The 15,272-nt window shown below is 37.5% G+C and overlaps 1 protein-coding gene across 1 annotated transcript in view; it reads right to left on the bottom strand.

The window, feature by feature from the left end:
- Window positions 1-7,588: 7,588 nt before the first annotated feature.
- PSMA8 (proteasome 20S subunit alpha 8) overlaps window positions 7,589-15,272 on the bottom strand; it is a gene marked incomplete at both ends in the record, with an annotated part of 30,837 nt that continues 23,153 nt past the window's right edge. Inside the window, 3 exons of the mRNA XM_082667986.1 lie at window positions 7,589-7,681; window positions 9,929-9,991; window positions 10,106-10,225. Coding sequence (XP_082524112.1) covers window positions 7,589-7,681; window positions 9,929-9,991; window positions 10,106-10,225 — 276 coding nt within the window. The remainder of the gene's footprint in view (window positions 7,682-9,928; window positions 9,992-10,105; window positions 10,226-15,272) is intronic.

Below are 15,272 nucleotides of genomic sequence, written 5' to 3'. Positions count from 1 at the left end.
GTCAGGGAACTAGATCCCACATGCCTCAACTAAAAATCCCCCACGTGGCAACAAAGATCCTACTTGCTGCAACTAAGACCCAGCACAGCCAAATAAATTAAATTTAATTTAACTAAATTTAAAAAGAGAAGCAAACTGTGTGGGCTCATCTACTATAGTAGCTAGCATTGCTTTAACATGTAAGCAAAAAGTAATTTCCCAAATATAGTAAATGCTCTTACAAATTGATGTGGGAAAAAACCAAAACCTATTGGAAGAATTAGGCAAAGGATATGAACAATCAATGGGAGGAAAATTCAAAAGGCTTTTAAACAAACATAAAGATGTTCTACATCATTCATAAAAGAAACGCAAATCAAAATTATTTGGGTAAATTTTTAAAAATACAAAGTAAATAGCTATGAAATTATATATTGAGATTTCGCCTATTTATTGGCAAAAAAGTTTGAAGCACTATTTTATTAGTTTGAGTTCAATTAGAGAAGCAAAACCACTGTGGTATCAAATAAGCAATTTTCTTCCTCTAGGAATTAGACCTCACACAATTGTGGGAGTTGATGGAGAAGTCTGTGCAAGGTTGTTGTCACTGGTGTCAGCTCATTCTGGTAGTGAGGAAGGAAAGTTGGATGTGAAGTGGGGAGGGTGAGAATAAACTAACCCATGGGGACAAACAGTGCCCTCATGTATCTTTCACCATCTGCAACCTTGGCAATGCTGGTGACCTGCAGGAAAAGCTGGTGTCCTTTGCCATGAAGCTGTATGCAAAGAATCTGTTAGCAAAGAATATGAAGGAGGAGATCCGGTAGCATCTGGAGGAACTAGAGTAGCTATGGGCCTGGATGCCTCCCCACACCAATAAAGTGAGCCAGCAAACCAACATCCTTTGCGAGCTGCTACAGTGCTGGTGCCCTACATGGAGCTACTTCTCTTCTGCCTTTCAAATACTGTGCAAATTTCTCCTGTGGCCAACTCAAACTTGCAGCCATATAGGAAAGAAAATTCTGGGAAATAGTTCCAAGGTTAGCTGAGTTGATACCATACAAAGCCAATGCAACTACAATGGGAAAGGTATAGCAGAGGGACCCTCACTCACTGTTAGGAGAAACATAAATTTGTATAATTGTATAACATATTTTTCACCCTGAAATTCTAATTCTAGTGATTTATCCTGTAAATATACTTCTAACTATGGGAAATGACAAACAAAAGTTTATTCATTGCAACATTATTTGCAGTAGCAACACCATGAACAGTAATGATCATCAATAGAAGACTGGTTAAGAATTTAACCTTATATCTGTACGTTGGAAAGAACGATCCTCTCATGGGAAGATCCTCAGAGATATGTTAAGTGAAAAAATCAAGATACAGAACAGCGTACAGTATGCTACCACTTGCATTGAAAGATATATTCATGTTTGTATGTGTATGGAATATCAATAGAAGTATACTGAAAATATCAGTAGAAACATACTAATAACATCCGTTACCTTCAAGAAGAGAAACTTAGTTACTGGGGGACCAAAATGAGATGGAGTATTTATACAATTTTTTTAAAATTTGTGTACCACGTGAATGTATCAGTTATTAAAAATGAGAGTCTCCTTTAAATGAGACTGTTACATGCATTTCTTCTGTTTATTTCTGATATATGCTTCTTGAAATCAAGATCTTACAGAAAATATTCTTGTGACCTGTTTTCTCTATGATAGGTAAAGCACAGTATACCTTTATAACTCTATTAAAAATACAGTGAAGGGCTTCCCTGGTGGCGCAGTGGTTGAGAGTCCGCCTGCCAATGCAGGGGACATGGGTTCGTGCCCCGGTCCAGGAAGATCCCACATGCTGTGGAGCTGCTGGGCCCGTGAGCCATGGCCATTGAGCCTGTGCGTCTGGAGCCTGTGCTCTGCAACGGGAGAGGCCACAACAGTGAGAGGCCCGCATACCGCAAAAAAGAAAAAAAAAATACATTGAAAAACCTTATAATTTTTAATTAGATGAGGCATTTTTATGACCCCTCAATAACCAATGAAAATTTATATGGAGTTATGATAAAGTAACTGCTTAATTTCTTTCTAAAGGAATGTCAATGTATGAAATATATATATATATGTATAGATATATTTATATATGTATAAATATATGTATATATGTATTCAATTAAACAAGACAAAGCATGGGAATACTTGGAATGAAGAGCCCTAAGGAAATATGAAATATGAGATTAAGTGGGATTTTTTGCAAACTTGGAGAGTATTTATTTCAATCACATCCTTTTCCAAAGATCAATTAGAAATTTACTTGCTTCCAAGTGTCTTTTAAAACTTACTGTGCAAACTGCAGATCTGCTTCCTAAGAGAATTAGTCATGACTTCACTTCAGATGATGGTGAGATTGTCATGTCTTTCATTACTTCACTCACTTGGTCATCATCCTCAAGATGACCAGGAATGAGGGAAAAAACTTTTAGAAAGGAATAAGTGCTAACCTTAGTAATGAAGCAAAGCTGTCTCTGGCTCTGTCAGACAAGGGAATATTGTAATGACCACTCTTATACCATCCACTATTCAAGAAATAAAGAAATATGATGTGTCAAGTGCAGTCAAAGCCCCGTGTGTTCCCTTCTCTTCCAACCATCCTGATTTTGCTTTTTATTTTTACTACATATGGATACATACATAGACAACACAATACATTATAGTTATGCATGCTTTTAAGTTTTCTTAAGCAGTGTGCTTCTTGAGGGCAAGGTATGCATGTTTAAACTTTTTTAAACTTTTTCTGCATTGAATGTTTTTTGGATTTATAATTGTAAGATACATAATAAAGTATAGATAATTGACATGTACAGTTTAGAGCATAATGAAGTGAACATGCACATGCTCACCACCCAGCTTTATAAAAGCCTTACCTTTCTTGTGCATTTCTCTCCCCGGCTCCCAACAGAAGTACTCATGTCCTGACTTTTGCAACAACTAATTCCCTTGCTTTTCTTCAGTTTTACCTCACTGTATCTGTTAAACACTATATTTAGCTTTGTAGGTCTTTAAGCTTGCTGTAAACATTCCTTTGTGTATACTCTCTCACAATTGGCTTTAGTTTTTGCTCAGTGTTTTGGAGACATATACCTGTTGTGTACATGTAACTGTAGTGCCTTCTTTTTACCTGCTATATGGTATGCTACTGTATGAATAAATCATAATTTATTCAGTCATTTTCCTGTTGATGAATATTAGGTTACTTCCAATTTTTTTTTTTTTTTGCTATCACAAGCAATGCCTTTATAGGTGATTGTTTTTATGCACATATACTAGAGTTTCTGTAGGCTGTATACCTCAGAGTGGAATTACTGGCTGAAGGACACTTGCCTCTTTGACTTTCTAGATCTCACTACCTTGTTGCCCACAGCAGGTGTCCTAAAGTCCAATAGCAGTATAGGAGTTTCTTGGGCACCAGATGCTCACCAACATTTTATATAGTCTAAAAAAAAATTTTACACAGTCATTTTAAATTTTTTCCAACTTGATGGCTGTGAAGTAGTGTCTTATCATAGTTTAATATGTGTTTCCTGGATTAGTGTGGTAGAGCATTACTTAATAAGCTCCTCATAAAGAGAAAATCATTCAGGTGTTCTCTTCTGTGAACTGCCTGTTTAAATGGTCCATCCATTTTTCTGTTGCATTTTTTTTTTTATTCCTTTGAACCAACAGTCCTACATAAACTCCAGACACACACCTTTTATCAGTTATATGTTACATGTCTTCTCCCATTTATGGCCCGTCTTTTCACTTTCATTATGGTATCTTTTGATGTAGAGAAGCTTACATTTTCAGAGTTGAATTATCAATCTCTTCCTTAAGTGTTAGCACTTTTTGTAGCTTGTTTAGGTACAGGGTCTTAAAGATATTTTCCTGTATTGTCTTCTAAACGTTTTACCTTTTATGTTTAGGTCTTTAATTCATCTGACATTGACTTTTTAAAAAATGGTGTGAAGTAGAGGTTCCATTTTCTTTCTTTCCAAATGGATAACCAGTTGTCCTATTTTCTTTCTTTCCAAATGGATAACCAGTTGTCCTATCACCATTTATTGAAGCACTTATTCTTTACCCACAGATATGCAATGCTAGCTGCCATAACCCAAGTATCCCAATGAGGGTAGCTGTGTTTCTAGGCTTTTTATCGTCTCATTCTTATTTTGGTTATTGTGCCAGTACAGCTTTCTCCTGGGCAGCACCGGCATCTGCTCTAATGCCTTCTCTGATTCTCAACCCCTTTCTGTTTTTGGCCTCTGGGGATTTCCCTTACTTCTTGTGAGTTCAGTTATGCATTTAAAGGGCATATGTTATGTTTATTAGATCTTATCCAGCATTTCTTTGCCTGTAGTGAGAGATTTTTTGCATAACCTAATGATGGAAAGAGAAGTTGTTTAGCTGATTCCCAAAAACAAATGTTTGTGATCATCTCACCTTGAGGATACAAGGGAGGAAAAGCACAAAGTGCTTGCATATTGCATTTTTCCAGTAAAGCACAAAGTGCTTGCATATTGCATTTTTCCAGTAAAAGAGGTAAAACTGACATTTTAAATAGCAATAATGTTTGAATATATTTTGGCTAAAACTTCACATTAAATAAAAAATCACTTGTATATAGATCAGTGAAACGTGACCAAAACAATACTTAGATTTCCAAAGTAAAACAAAGCAATTGAGTCAAAAATAATCTGACTCTAATGCCAGTTACAGGAAGAATAAAACCAATGAGATAGAAAAGCTTCTGCCTCCTATGATACAGCCTTGTGAGGAAGATTTAGGCAGAAATGTGTCCATTTCGATGGATAGCTGTGGTGTAAACACTATAAGCATCAGCACTTTGGGCATAAACTATACAATGTGTCTCATAAGAATTAAGTGAGTTAATGTTTATAAAGAATTCAAAACAGTGTCTGGCATGTAGTAAGCACTATGTCAGTGGCTGTTTAATAAAAATAAGGGGTGGAATTACCACCATATCATTTGGATGGTGTGTCCCTATTTCGCCCCATATAGGAAACATGTCTTCAAGACAAGGACCATATCGTTTGTTTCTGGTACTTAGCACGAAAAGAACGTTCTATGAGGATGAGGAGTAGGTGAATGCACCTTCGTGAGAAGGCTTCCCAGGGCCATGTGTGGTATCGCAACACATCCCTCTCTTCCTGGAGGTCCCCCCATTTTTACTTAACCAGTGTCTGAATCCACTTTCAGGGACCCTGCATGCAGTATATATTCAACAATTATGTGGCGCCTTCCCATCACTATAATGTTCAACAAGGGCCAAAGACATTGGGGAAGACAGAGAGATTGAAAACAGGCACATGACAAGATGCTCAACATCACTAATCACCAGGGAAATGCAAATCAAAACCACAATGAGATACCGCCTCACACCTGTTAGAATGGCTATTATCCAAAAGACAACAAATAACAAGTGTTGGCGAGAATGTGGAGAAAAGAGAACCCTGTGTACTGATGGTGGGAATGTAAATTGGTTCAGCCACTATGGAAAACAGTATGGAAATTCCTCAACAAAATTAAAAATTGAAGTACCATATATTCAGCAATTCCACTCCTGGGTATTTTTTTTTTCTTTTTAGGCCACACTGCACGGCCTGTGGGATCTTAGTTCTCCGACCAGGGATTGAACCCAGACCCTCTGGAGTGAAAGTCCTAACCACTGGACTGCCAGGGAATTCCCCACTCCTGGGTATTTATCCTAAGAAAACAAAAATGCTAATTAGAAAATATATACGTACCCCTATGCTCACTTCAGCATTATTTACTGATATGGTAGCTAAGATATGGAAGCAGCCAAAGTATCCATCAGTAGATGAATGGATAAGGAAAATATATACACACGTGTGTGTGCGCGCATGCACGCACACGTGTAATGGAATATTACTCAGCCATAAGAAAGAATTAAATCCTGCTGTTTGTAACAACATGGATGGACATAGAGGGTATTACGCTAAGTGAAAGAAGTCAGACAGAACAGACACATAGTGCATTTTACCTATATATGTAATCTACAAAACAAAACAAATGAACAAAAAATAAGGAAACAGAAAGAGTTATAAATACAGAGAACAAACAGGTGATTGTCAGAGGGGAGGGCGTGTACAAGGAGGAAAGAAATAGATGAGAGAGATTAAGAAGTACAAACTTCCAGGGGCTTCCCTGCTGGCACAGTGGTTGAGAATCCGCCTGCCAATGCAGGGGACACGGGTTCGATCCCTGGTCCAGGAAGATCCCACATGCCGTGGAGCAGCTAAGCCCGTGTGCCACAACTACTGAGCCTGCGCTCTAGAGCCCGCAAGCCACAACTACTGAGCCCATGCACCTAGAGCCCATGCTCTGCAACAAGAGAAGCCACTGCAATGAGAAGCCTGTGCACCGTGACGAAGCGTAGCCCCCGCTCGCTGCAACTAGAAAAAGCCCGTGCACAGCAACAGAGACCCAACGCAGCTAAAAATAAACTAAACAAATTAAAAAAAAAGAAAAAACAAACAAACTCACTCAAGAGATCAGATTTGTGGTTCCCAGAGGCAGAGGTTCGAGGAAGGGGCAATTGGATGAAGGCAGTCAAAAGGCAAAAACTTCCAGGCATAAGATAAATAAGTACTAGGGATGTAATGTACAACATGGTAAATGTAATTCATGCTGTTGTACGTTATATATGAAAGTTGTTAAGAGAGTAAATCCTAAGAGTTCTCCACAAGAAATAGAATTATTTTCTGTTTATTTCATTTTGCATCTATATGAGATGATGTCCACTAAACTTATTGTGATAATCACTTCATGATGTTTCTAAATCAAATCATTATGCTGTACTCCTTAAACTTATACAGTGCTGTATGTCAATTATATCTCAATAAAAGTGGAAGAAAATATAAAGTATACAAGAGGATGTGTATAGGTTAATGCAAATACTGTGCCATTTTGTATAAGGGACTTGAGCATCTGCGTATTTCGGTATCCACAAGGGGTCCCGGAACCAATCCCCCTTGGATACCAAGGGATGACTGTACTGCAACTTATAAAATAACAAAGGTAAAATAAATATAACAAAATATTTAAAAATTTTTTTAAAAGGCTCTGACAAACTTTTGGCAATTCACCAACACAAGGATGTTTTTATCATTCATCTAGAAATGCAAGTCAGTAGTATATTCAGTTTATTTTGGAATAGCTATCTTTAACTGACAGTCTATGCTCAAATGGCACCAAATTATTAATTTTTAATTAAACATTTTTATTAATTAAATTTGCATGTATGAAAAAAGTAACATACAAGGCAAGTTATATAGTCTCAGGCTTATGTAAAATCTTGACTGCTTTCAACAATTACTGAACTCTCTTTTCAAAGAAAATCTTCATACTAATGTATGTTTGTCCATGTAATAGACTGAAGACAGCCACAAATATGGCATTCTCAAAACAACACGTAACTACTAAATGTAATGTTGCAAATTAACTTATTTCCTTAAAATTTCACTAAATAATTCTAAGGAGCACAACAAAATATTAAAAGCTCCCAGGGTTTATCCTAAGAATTAGGCAGTCTTCTTTGATTTTTTCTTCTTTGCTTCTTCCTTTTTCTTTCCTGTTTCATTTACTTGTAATTCAATTTCTTTGGCACTAAACATCTGAAAAGAGAAAAAAAATTAAAAAGCAAACTTCAATTATAGCAATAATTTCTAAATATTTATAATGTGAAGGAACCCAATTATATTTTATAAATTTTTATGTTCTATTTATAACATTATATTTTATAACTTCAAATATATAATGAAATATTTCACAAGGTTCAAAAGCAACATACTTGTAACAATTATGGACAAAACCAGAACTCTATGACATTTCCACTCTCGTGTGCTAATATAGAAAGCTGGGCAAATGTAACATTGCATTACATCGCCTATATATGATAACTCTGAAAACATTTTTATGCGAGGCTTATTCTATTCATGAGCAAATAACTCATTACTGAACTCCTATCCCTACCCCACTGTGATTCTTAAAAAGCTTTGTCTATCTTGTCAGCTCATGGACTAGCCAAAGGCAGGAAAATGATGATTTACACTGTGCTTTGTTTACAGCTACTGAGTAGAGAGCAAAACAGTTTTTATTTTATTTAAATCAATTTTATTTTATTTAAAATCAAAGTTGGGAGCAACTTGCTCCAGATCATATGGTTAAACAAATGTATCTGCTGGAAATTAAACCCAGATCTATCCAATTCCAAAGCACAGGCTCTATTCACTACACAGCCTATTGTGAAATATCATGTGGAAAGATAGTGTAACTTTGGTGCCAGTACACATACCATTCTACCACTCATAAATAAAACTATATGTATATCTGTGTGTGTGTGTCTGTCCAGGTGTGTACATATGTATGTGATGGGGCTGGAGAGGTGACTCTGGACTCAGTGGTTCTGTGTCCCTGTGGTGTTGGCACATCTGTCCCTGAGTCCTTGGCAGCAGGGGTGACAACCTGACCCAGTTCCTATCTCCATAGTCTGTGCTCAGCACCCTGGTTATTATGTCCTTGCAGAGGCAGACCCAACTACCCTGTCCCCATTTCTCTAATTCATTGAAACTTGCTCCTGCACTCTCCTTGCATCCCCATCCATTGGTGTCAAAACAACAATAACAACAACAAAAAAACTGTCAAGAAAACAAAAACAAAAGCAAAAACCACTACTCCACACAGCACTGATTTTAACATTATTTCCCCTTGAAATATTTTCTTTAAAACAAAAGTTATATGTAAAATAATCCTTTTTAGCGCACTTTTCATATAGTTTCCCATGCAAGTGCTTTTGTATACTCTCAGCTAAAGGACACCTAGTTAGCAAACAGTGTGAAGCTCTACCTAATGAACAATAGTGAACCACATTTCAAATGTTCTTTAGCCAATGAGTCCTCTATCACAATATTTGGAACAATTTATCACAGCGTTCTGAATACTTTATTTTGCAGTTTAGCAGTTTTAACACATAGTGGCTGACAAAAGGTGTACAAATAATAATGCTAGACTTGCCATAAAGAAATATGGAAAGATTATCACACTAGATATTAAAATGCAAGTCTTACATAAGCTCAAGGCACTCATAAATGAAAAGTAGAGAAAATAGATAAAAACCAGTAGGCAATCAAGAAAGGGTGGGGTTTTTTTTTGTTGTGTTTTTTTTTGCGGTACGCGGGCCTCTCACTGCTGTGGCCTCTCCCGTTGCGGAGCACAGGTTCCGGACGCGCAGGCTCAGCAGCCATGGCTCACGGGCCCAGCCGCTTCGCGGCACGCGGGATCCTCCCAGACCGGGACACAAACCCGCGTCCCCTGCATCGGCAGGCGGACTCTCAACCACTGCGCCACCAGGGAAGCCCAAGGGTGGTTTTTTGACATAATGAAGGATAACATTGTGTTAGAAGCCTAGAGGGCCAACAATTATATAAATGGCAGCGGAATGACACTGGCTAGAAGCTAATCTTGATTTCAGAAGATGTAAAGACAGGAAGAGTAACTGTTCTCTATATGGTGCCAGGAATGAATCTTTGTAAGGAATATGCTACACTGACCCTATATAGGACTGACTCAGTAGGGGTTCCTACTTATAAGAACATATACTAAATGGGGTAGGCCTATATATAGATCTCAGCACATCTAGGTCTTCCCAGAGGGCTAGGAATAGATAACTGCTTGTGTAATAAGCATGTACAAATTAGTGACTATTAGGCTACAGAAACAAAACAGAAGTCATCATAGTGTCAGTGGATGCTAATGGATGTTTCAGGCTTATAATAAAAGATTCACAGGTGTCAACAACATATTAAATTTTGTCAAAATACTTTATACTACAGATATTTTTTCCTCTTTGGTTAATGACTTACCTTCAAAGGTTGCTTTCTTCCTATTATAGCAAGTTCAATGTTTTTTCCACCAGATTGGACAACCTAATGTAAAACAAGTGCAATTTTAGAATTCCTTCAGGAAAGTCTCTGTTTTAAAAGGCGACTGAATGAGGGGAAAAAAATGCTTTTCTGTATATGCTTTATTAGATCACTTACTTCCAGCAAAGCTCTTATTGCTAATTTGATAGCTTCACTGTCGTTTGCTATAGCATCTTCTGTGTAATTCTTTTCTAGAAATTCTCGGACAGTTTTAGCACTTCGACCTATTGCATTTGCCTTGAAAGATAGAAGATAATTATTAATATCACTGCAATATGAATGAACTTACGGTTACTAAGTGAGGTTTAGAGCTTACTCCAATATTTCTTAGCATAATTACTAAATGAAGATTGTAGGTTCAAAGATTTAGCAAACATTTCAACAGCTCATCTGATTACTATATGAATAATCTGTGGTGATGGCATGCCTGACTTTCAAATATACCAATGCTTTCCTGGCCAGTGCTTTCTATTTCCTTAATGGCTCCCAAGTCCTTAGTAGTCAGAAAAGATTAAAAGAGTTGAAACTCGAAAAGATGTGAAGAGGAAAGGAGACATAACTTTGCAATATGATGAAAAAAGAAGAAAAGAAAAAAAAGGACGTCACTGTGAAGAAGAAAGTTGTTTCTGTGGATAGGACTGTGCATCATTTTCTTAGAACTTAGCTAAGTATACTAATTACTGATTCATTATCCTTTGACTATAAGCAAGAAAGGCTGCTTCTGTTCCATGCCCCATTTTTCTTTGTTCTTTAGAAATTTTCATCAAATGAAGGGAAGAGGTAAATGCATTTTCCTGGCTGCATGACTACAAGTAGTATATGGCATGTTCTTTCCATTTAGTCTCAATATCCAGTAATAGTAATGATAATGATGATGATAACAGTAATTTATATTAACAGAGCACTTAATGTGCCAGGCACTATGTTAAGCATTTTACATGGATTATCTCATCTTAACCATCACAAAAACAATTAAATAGGAACTGTTACTACTCTAATCCATACAGGGTTAAAAGAGCCTTCTCAACCTCAGCACTGTTGGCATCCTGGGCTGGATAGCTCTGCCCTTGTGAGGGCTGTCCTATGCACTGTAGGATGTTTAGCAGCCTTTATCCACTAGATGCCAGCAGCACCCCGGCCTCAGCTGTGACAACCAAATGTGTCTCTAGATATTGCCAAATGTCCCTTAGATGGGACAAAATCACCCCCATTGTGAACCACTGGCTTAAGTAATCTTGCCCAAGATCATATAGCAGGTAAGCAGAAGATCTGAGCTTTGAAACCAAGTAGACGGAATCACCAATCCAAGCTTTGAACTCTATACCCCATGCTGCCACATGCCCCTTGCTGTGATGTCTCTAGAGAGAGAAAAGAACCAGCAGAAAGGCCCATCCTTTCACTGAAGGATTCTGGCACGAAATGGGGGATGTCTCAGTTCCAACTGGTAGGTATTATGATTACTGGAAAGAGATCTCAAAGGAGTCTTTTAGGAAGTGAGAATGAAAACACACCTTTTGTACTACATGAGTATATAATTCTGCTACTTGACAGAACTTTTTTGATACCTTTATATTTCAGAAGATTAAACTAAATAGCTGTGAAATTTTAAATCAGATTTTGTGGCCTTGAAATTTCATTAAGATCAAAGGTAAAGCCTTCAGCCTGGTATGACTTTGGAGTTTATCAGCTTCTAGTTTGTTTTGGTTAACTAATTGGTTGCTGCCCAGAGAGGAAGTACATAAGGTAGTGGTTTGTCCAAAAATCTCACTGAGCCTTTAAAAGTCACCTTGTAAATTCCTGGTGACGTTCCTGTCCACCTCTTCTGATTGCTGATGTCAAAATTCTTTAACTCTTAACCTATTTGACTGGTTTCCTAAAATCTAGCTGCTTCTTGCCACACTCATGCCCCTACCCTCCCTGCAACCCGATCACCCACTCCAGCTCACTTCAACAGACTCTGATGGGTTTGCAGTGTTTTTCCTGCCTGCCTATCCAGATTAATGACGATTTTCTGTGGCAAACAATATGAGCTGCCAACCTCAATGTCCATTCTTCCTTTGTAACTGAACTCTAGGCAATGTGCCTACTGAAAAATGTCATGTCCTACCCTCTGTTACCAAAAGGTATATACAAGTGGAAGTAACTGGGTGAAACTTCTAGTAATCCTTGCTGCCTGTAATGCAGACATGTTGGCTGGAGGTCTAGTAACTACCTTGAGAGCATGAGAAAAGACTAAGATAATAAAAGAGACAAACACCAGCAACTGCCTATTTCAACCTTCTCATTATGTGGGAGAAATAAATCCTTCTGTGTGAAGAATCATCGCATCTCTGTTGTTAGGAGCCAAGAACAATAACTCACGAATACACCTTTGAGTAGATCCTGTGACATACTGCCCCACCTCCCTTCAGAAATGAAAGCCTTATTCCTACAGTTGCTGGAAGTACCAATGGCACACAGCCCTCAGCTCTTAACTTTCTTTGAGAGGTGCCTTTGTTAACAAGAGCTGCCTCATCTAAGGTCTTGTACTATCTAGGGTTGGCCCAAGTCCAATGACTGATTGATGAAGAGCTATTAATGTCCAGTCCCCTCACCCCAACTTGGAACAACTTTGAAGAGCTACCCCAGATCCAGGGCTTCCCATGGGATTGATGAGGCCTTTATTGAGATTGCACTGCAGTCCAACTTTTCCCTCGGCCTAATCTGGTTCCCTTCCCTTCAACAAATGCTGATCCCCAAAGCACTTCCTAATATACTTCCTAAAAATGATGCTTAAATGGCCTTTAAAATATTTTCCAAAGAATACCAGAGTGGAGAGAGGATTTATGATAAAAGAGTTCCAAATTCAAGTAATCTTGGAGACTACTACTTTAGCTGCTTCTAGAATATTTATAATGCCTTTTAGAAGATGCAGAACGTAATAAAATTTATTAAATTTCTTTAGAAAAACATCTCTCAAAGTTAATTAACTTTAAAGAGCTTGTTTACATTACACCTATTAACATCAAAAGAAATACACTTTGAATAACTGAATCACTTTGTTATAAAGCAGAAACTAACACACCATTGTAAAGCAATTATACTCCAATAAAGATGTTAAAAAAATTTAAAAAAAAAAAAAAAAAAAAGAAATACACTTTGAGAAACACTGCTCTGAAATATACAACATATTAACTTTGTTCCTGTTTTAAAGTGTTACCTACAACAGCAAAACACTTGGCCTTATAAGCTCTTCACCATCGCTCCATCCAAGCTGTCCTTGCCAAAGTCACCAATGACTTGCCTGTTACCAAATTCAATCATTTCATGTCCTCTTCTTACTTGATCCATCAGTGGCACTGACTCAGCTGATCAACTCTTCTTAGAACACTGTTTTCACTTAGGATCCAGGATATTGCTTTCTGGGTTCTCCTCCTTTACAGAATAGACTGGATCTATCCCCACCTTTCACCGGCCACTGCCCCTGATCTAAATCTGGTCTTGCCTGAATTATTATTAAGAGTCCCCTAACTTGTTTGCCTGCTTCTACCCTACAATCTGTTCTCAATAAAAGAGATACTTTTAGGGTTTCCCTGGTGGCGCAGTGGTTGAGAGTCTGCTTGCGGATGCAGGGGACACGGGTTCGTGCCCCGGTCTGGGAGGATCCCACATGCTGTGGAGCAGCTGGGCCCGTGAGCCATGGCCGCTGAGCCTGCGCGTCTGGAGCCTGTGCTCCGCAACGGGAGAGGCCACAACAGTGAGAGGCCCGCGTACCGCAAAAAAAAAAAAAAGAGAGATACTTTAAAAATATAAATCAGATCATGTTACTCTAATAAGCAAAAATCTCTAGTATCTATTTCACATGTCCTCTATGTGTACGCTGTAAGACTACAGCCTAGTACTGCAGTGTTGTCATCTCATGGTACCAGAGCTGTGTTCTCAAGTCCTCTATACCATCCTGTCAGGCTACGTGGTATAGTAGGTCAGAGTAAAAAAACAAAACATAGAATCAAACAAACAAAAAAACTTGATTTTATGTTTAAAGTGCCATTGCGCGCCCCCCCCACAAATAAAAATAAAACCGAAGATTTTACTCCACCTTTAAAGACTGAATATCAGAATTTATATAAAATGTATAGAGAATCCTTTGGCCTAGGGAAGTAGCATGAAGTAGTGGACAGAATACTGGACTAACAAGCAGAAGACCCTGAGTTCTAATTCCAGTTTTGCTATTAACTAGTGAACTTAAAAAAAAAAAAAAAATCACTTAACTCCTGAGTCTTACTTACCAAATACGTAAAATTAAAGTTTCCAAGACTTTTTTGTTATTGATGATTTTTTTAAGCTGCATAATGCTTCCTTCAACCAAAATCTTATAAGAAAGTACAACATGTAAAATCAGTAAAATGATGATAACGGGGTGTAGGTGTGTGTGTGCACATGCTCACGCTGTTCACACCCTCCCCACCTCCACCACGTGGCCTTGCAGTACCACAGCAGCAGTTTCAGACCTGAGTGATAAATGAAATCCCCAACAATTAAAAAAATTTCCATAATTTTCCTGACTGACCTTGAAATGAAATAAAAATGCTTCTCTATATAACCCCCAGGGAGCAACCAAATTAAAATAGAAAATTATGTAAACTTGGAAATTGTTATGATATTGAAATTAAAGGTCAGGATGTAATGATAAATGTAAACAGAAGATGGCAGACTTCAAAATATTTAGAGAAAGATTGAGTGTAATAATATGTTTAGGGCATAGATTTGAGAGGCACATGAAATCTAGTACCTGTAAAAGATTTCTAACTGGCAGAAAAAAAGTCTGGCATTTGCATCAGGTAAATTCATAGTTTCTGGTTACCAATTAGATTGTCCAGATAGCTTTTTAAGATGTGCAGTTAATAACGCAAGTATTCAGATCTTTGTGGCAAGAATATAATCCACTGTTTTATTGGCCTGGTTAACTCATAACCGTCTTATGAGTATGGTAAGCTAAAATCAAATCCTTTAGTTAATACAGGTTTAAAGACCAAGGCAGTATTTCCCATGAATTTATCTGGCCCTTAATAACAGTAAAATAAGCTCTCTATAAAATTATTTAAAGCCTGAGTGTTTAAACTTTTAATAAAGTCAAAATCACTTAGACTATAGTATATAGTCTTATTCTTATATATGAGAATATACAAAAATTCACTTCTGCAAGCTGTCACTAGTTTCCCTAAGCCCTAGACTTTTGTATTAGATTTGAGTTTACCATTAAACAAAGTTAGCAGTTGGGTACTAAAACAAGAGTAACAACTTA

Source organism: Grampus griseus, assembly GCF_964374135.1.
Source record: "Grampus griseus genome assembly, chromosome: 12".
Classification (NCBI taxonomy): Eukaryota; Metazoa; Chordata; class Mammalia; order Artiodactyla; family Delphinidae; genus Grampus; species Grampus griseus.
Note: the sequence above shows the minus strand (reverse complement) of the source record. Positions and strands in the feature narration are given on the sequence as shown.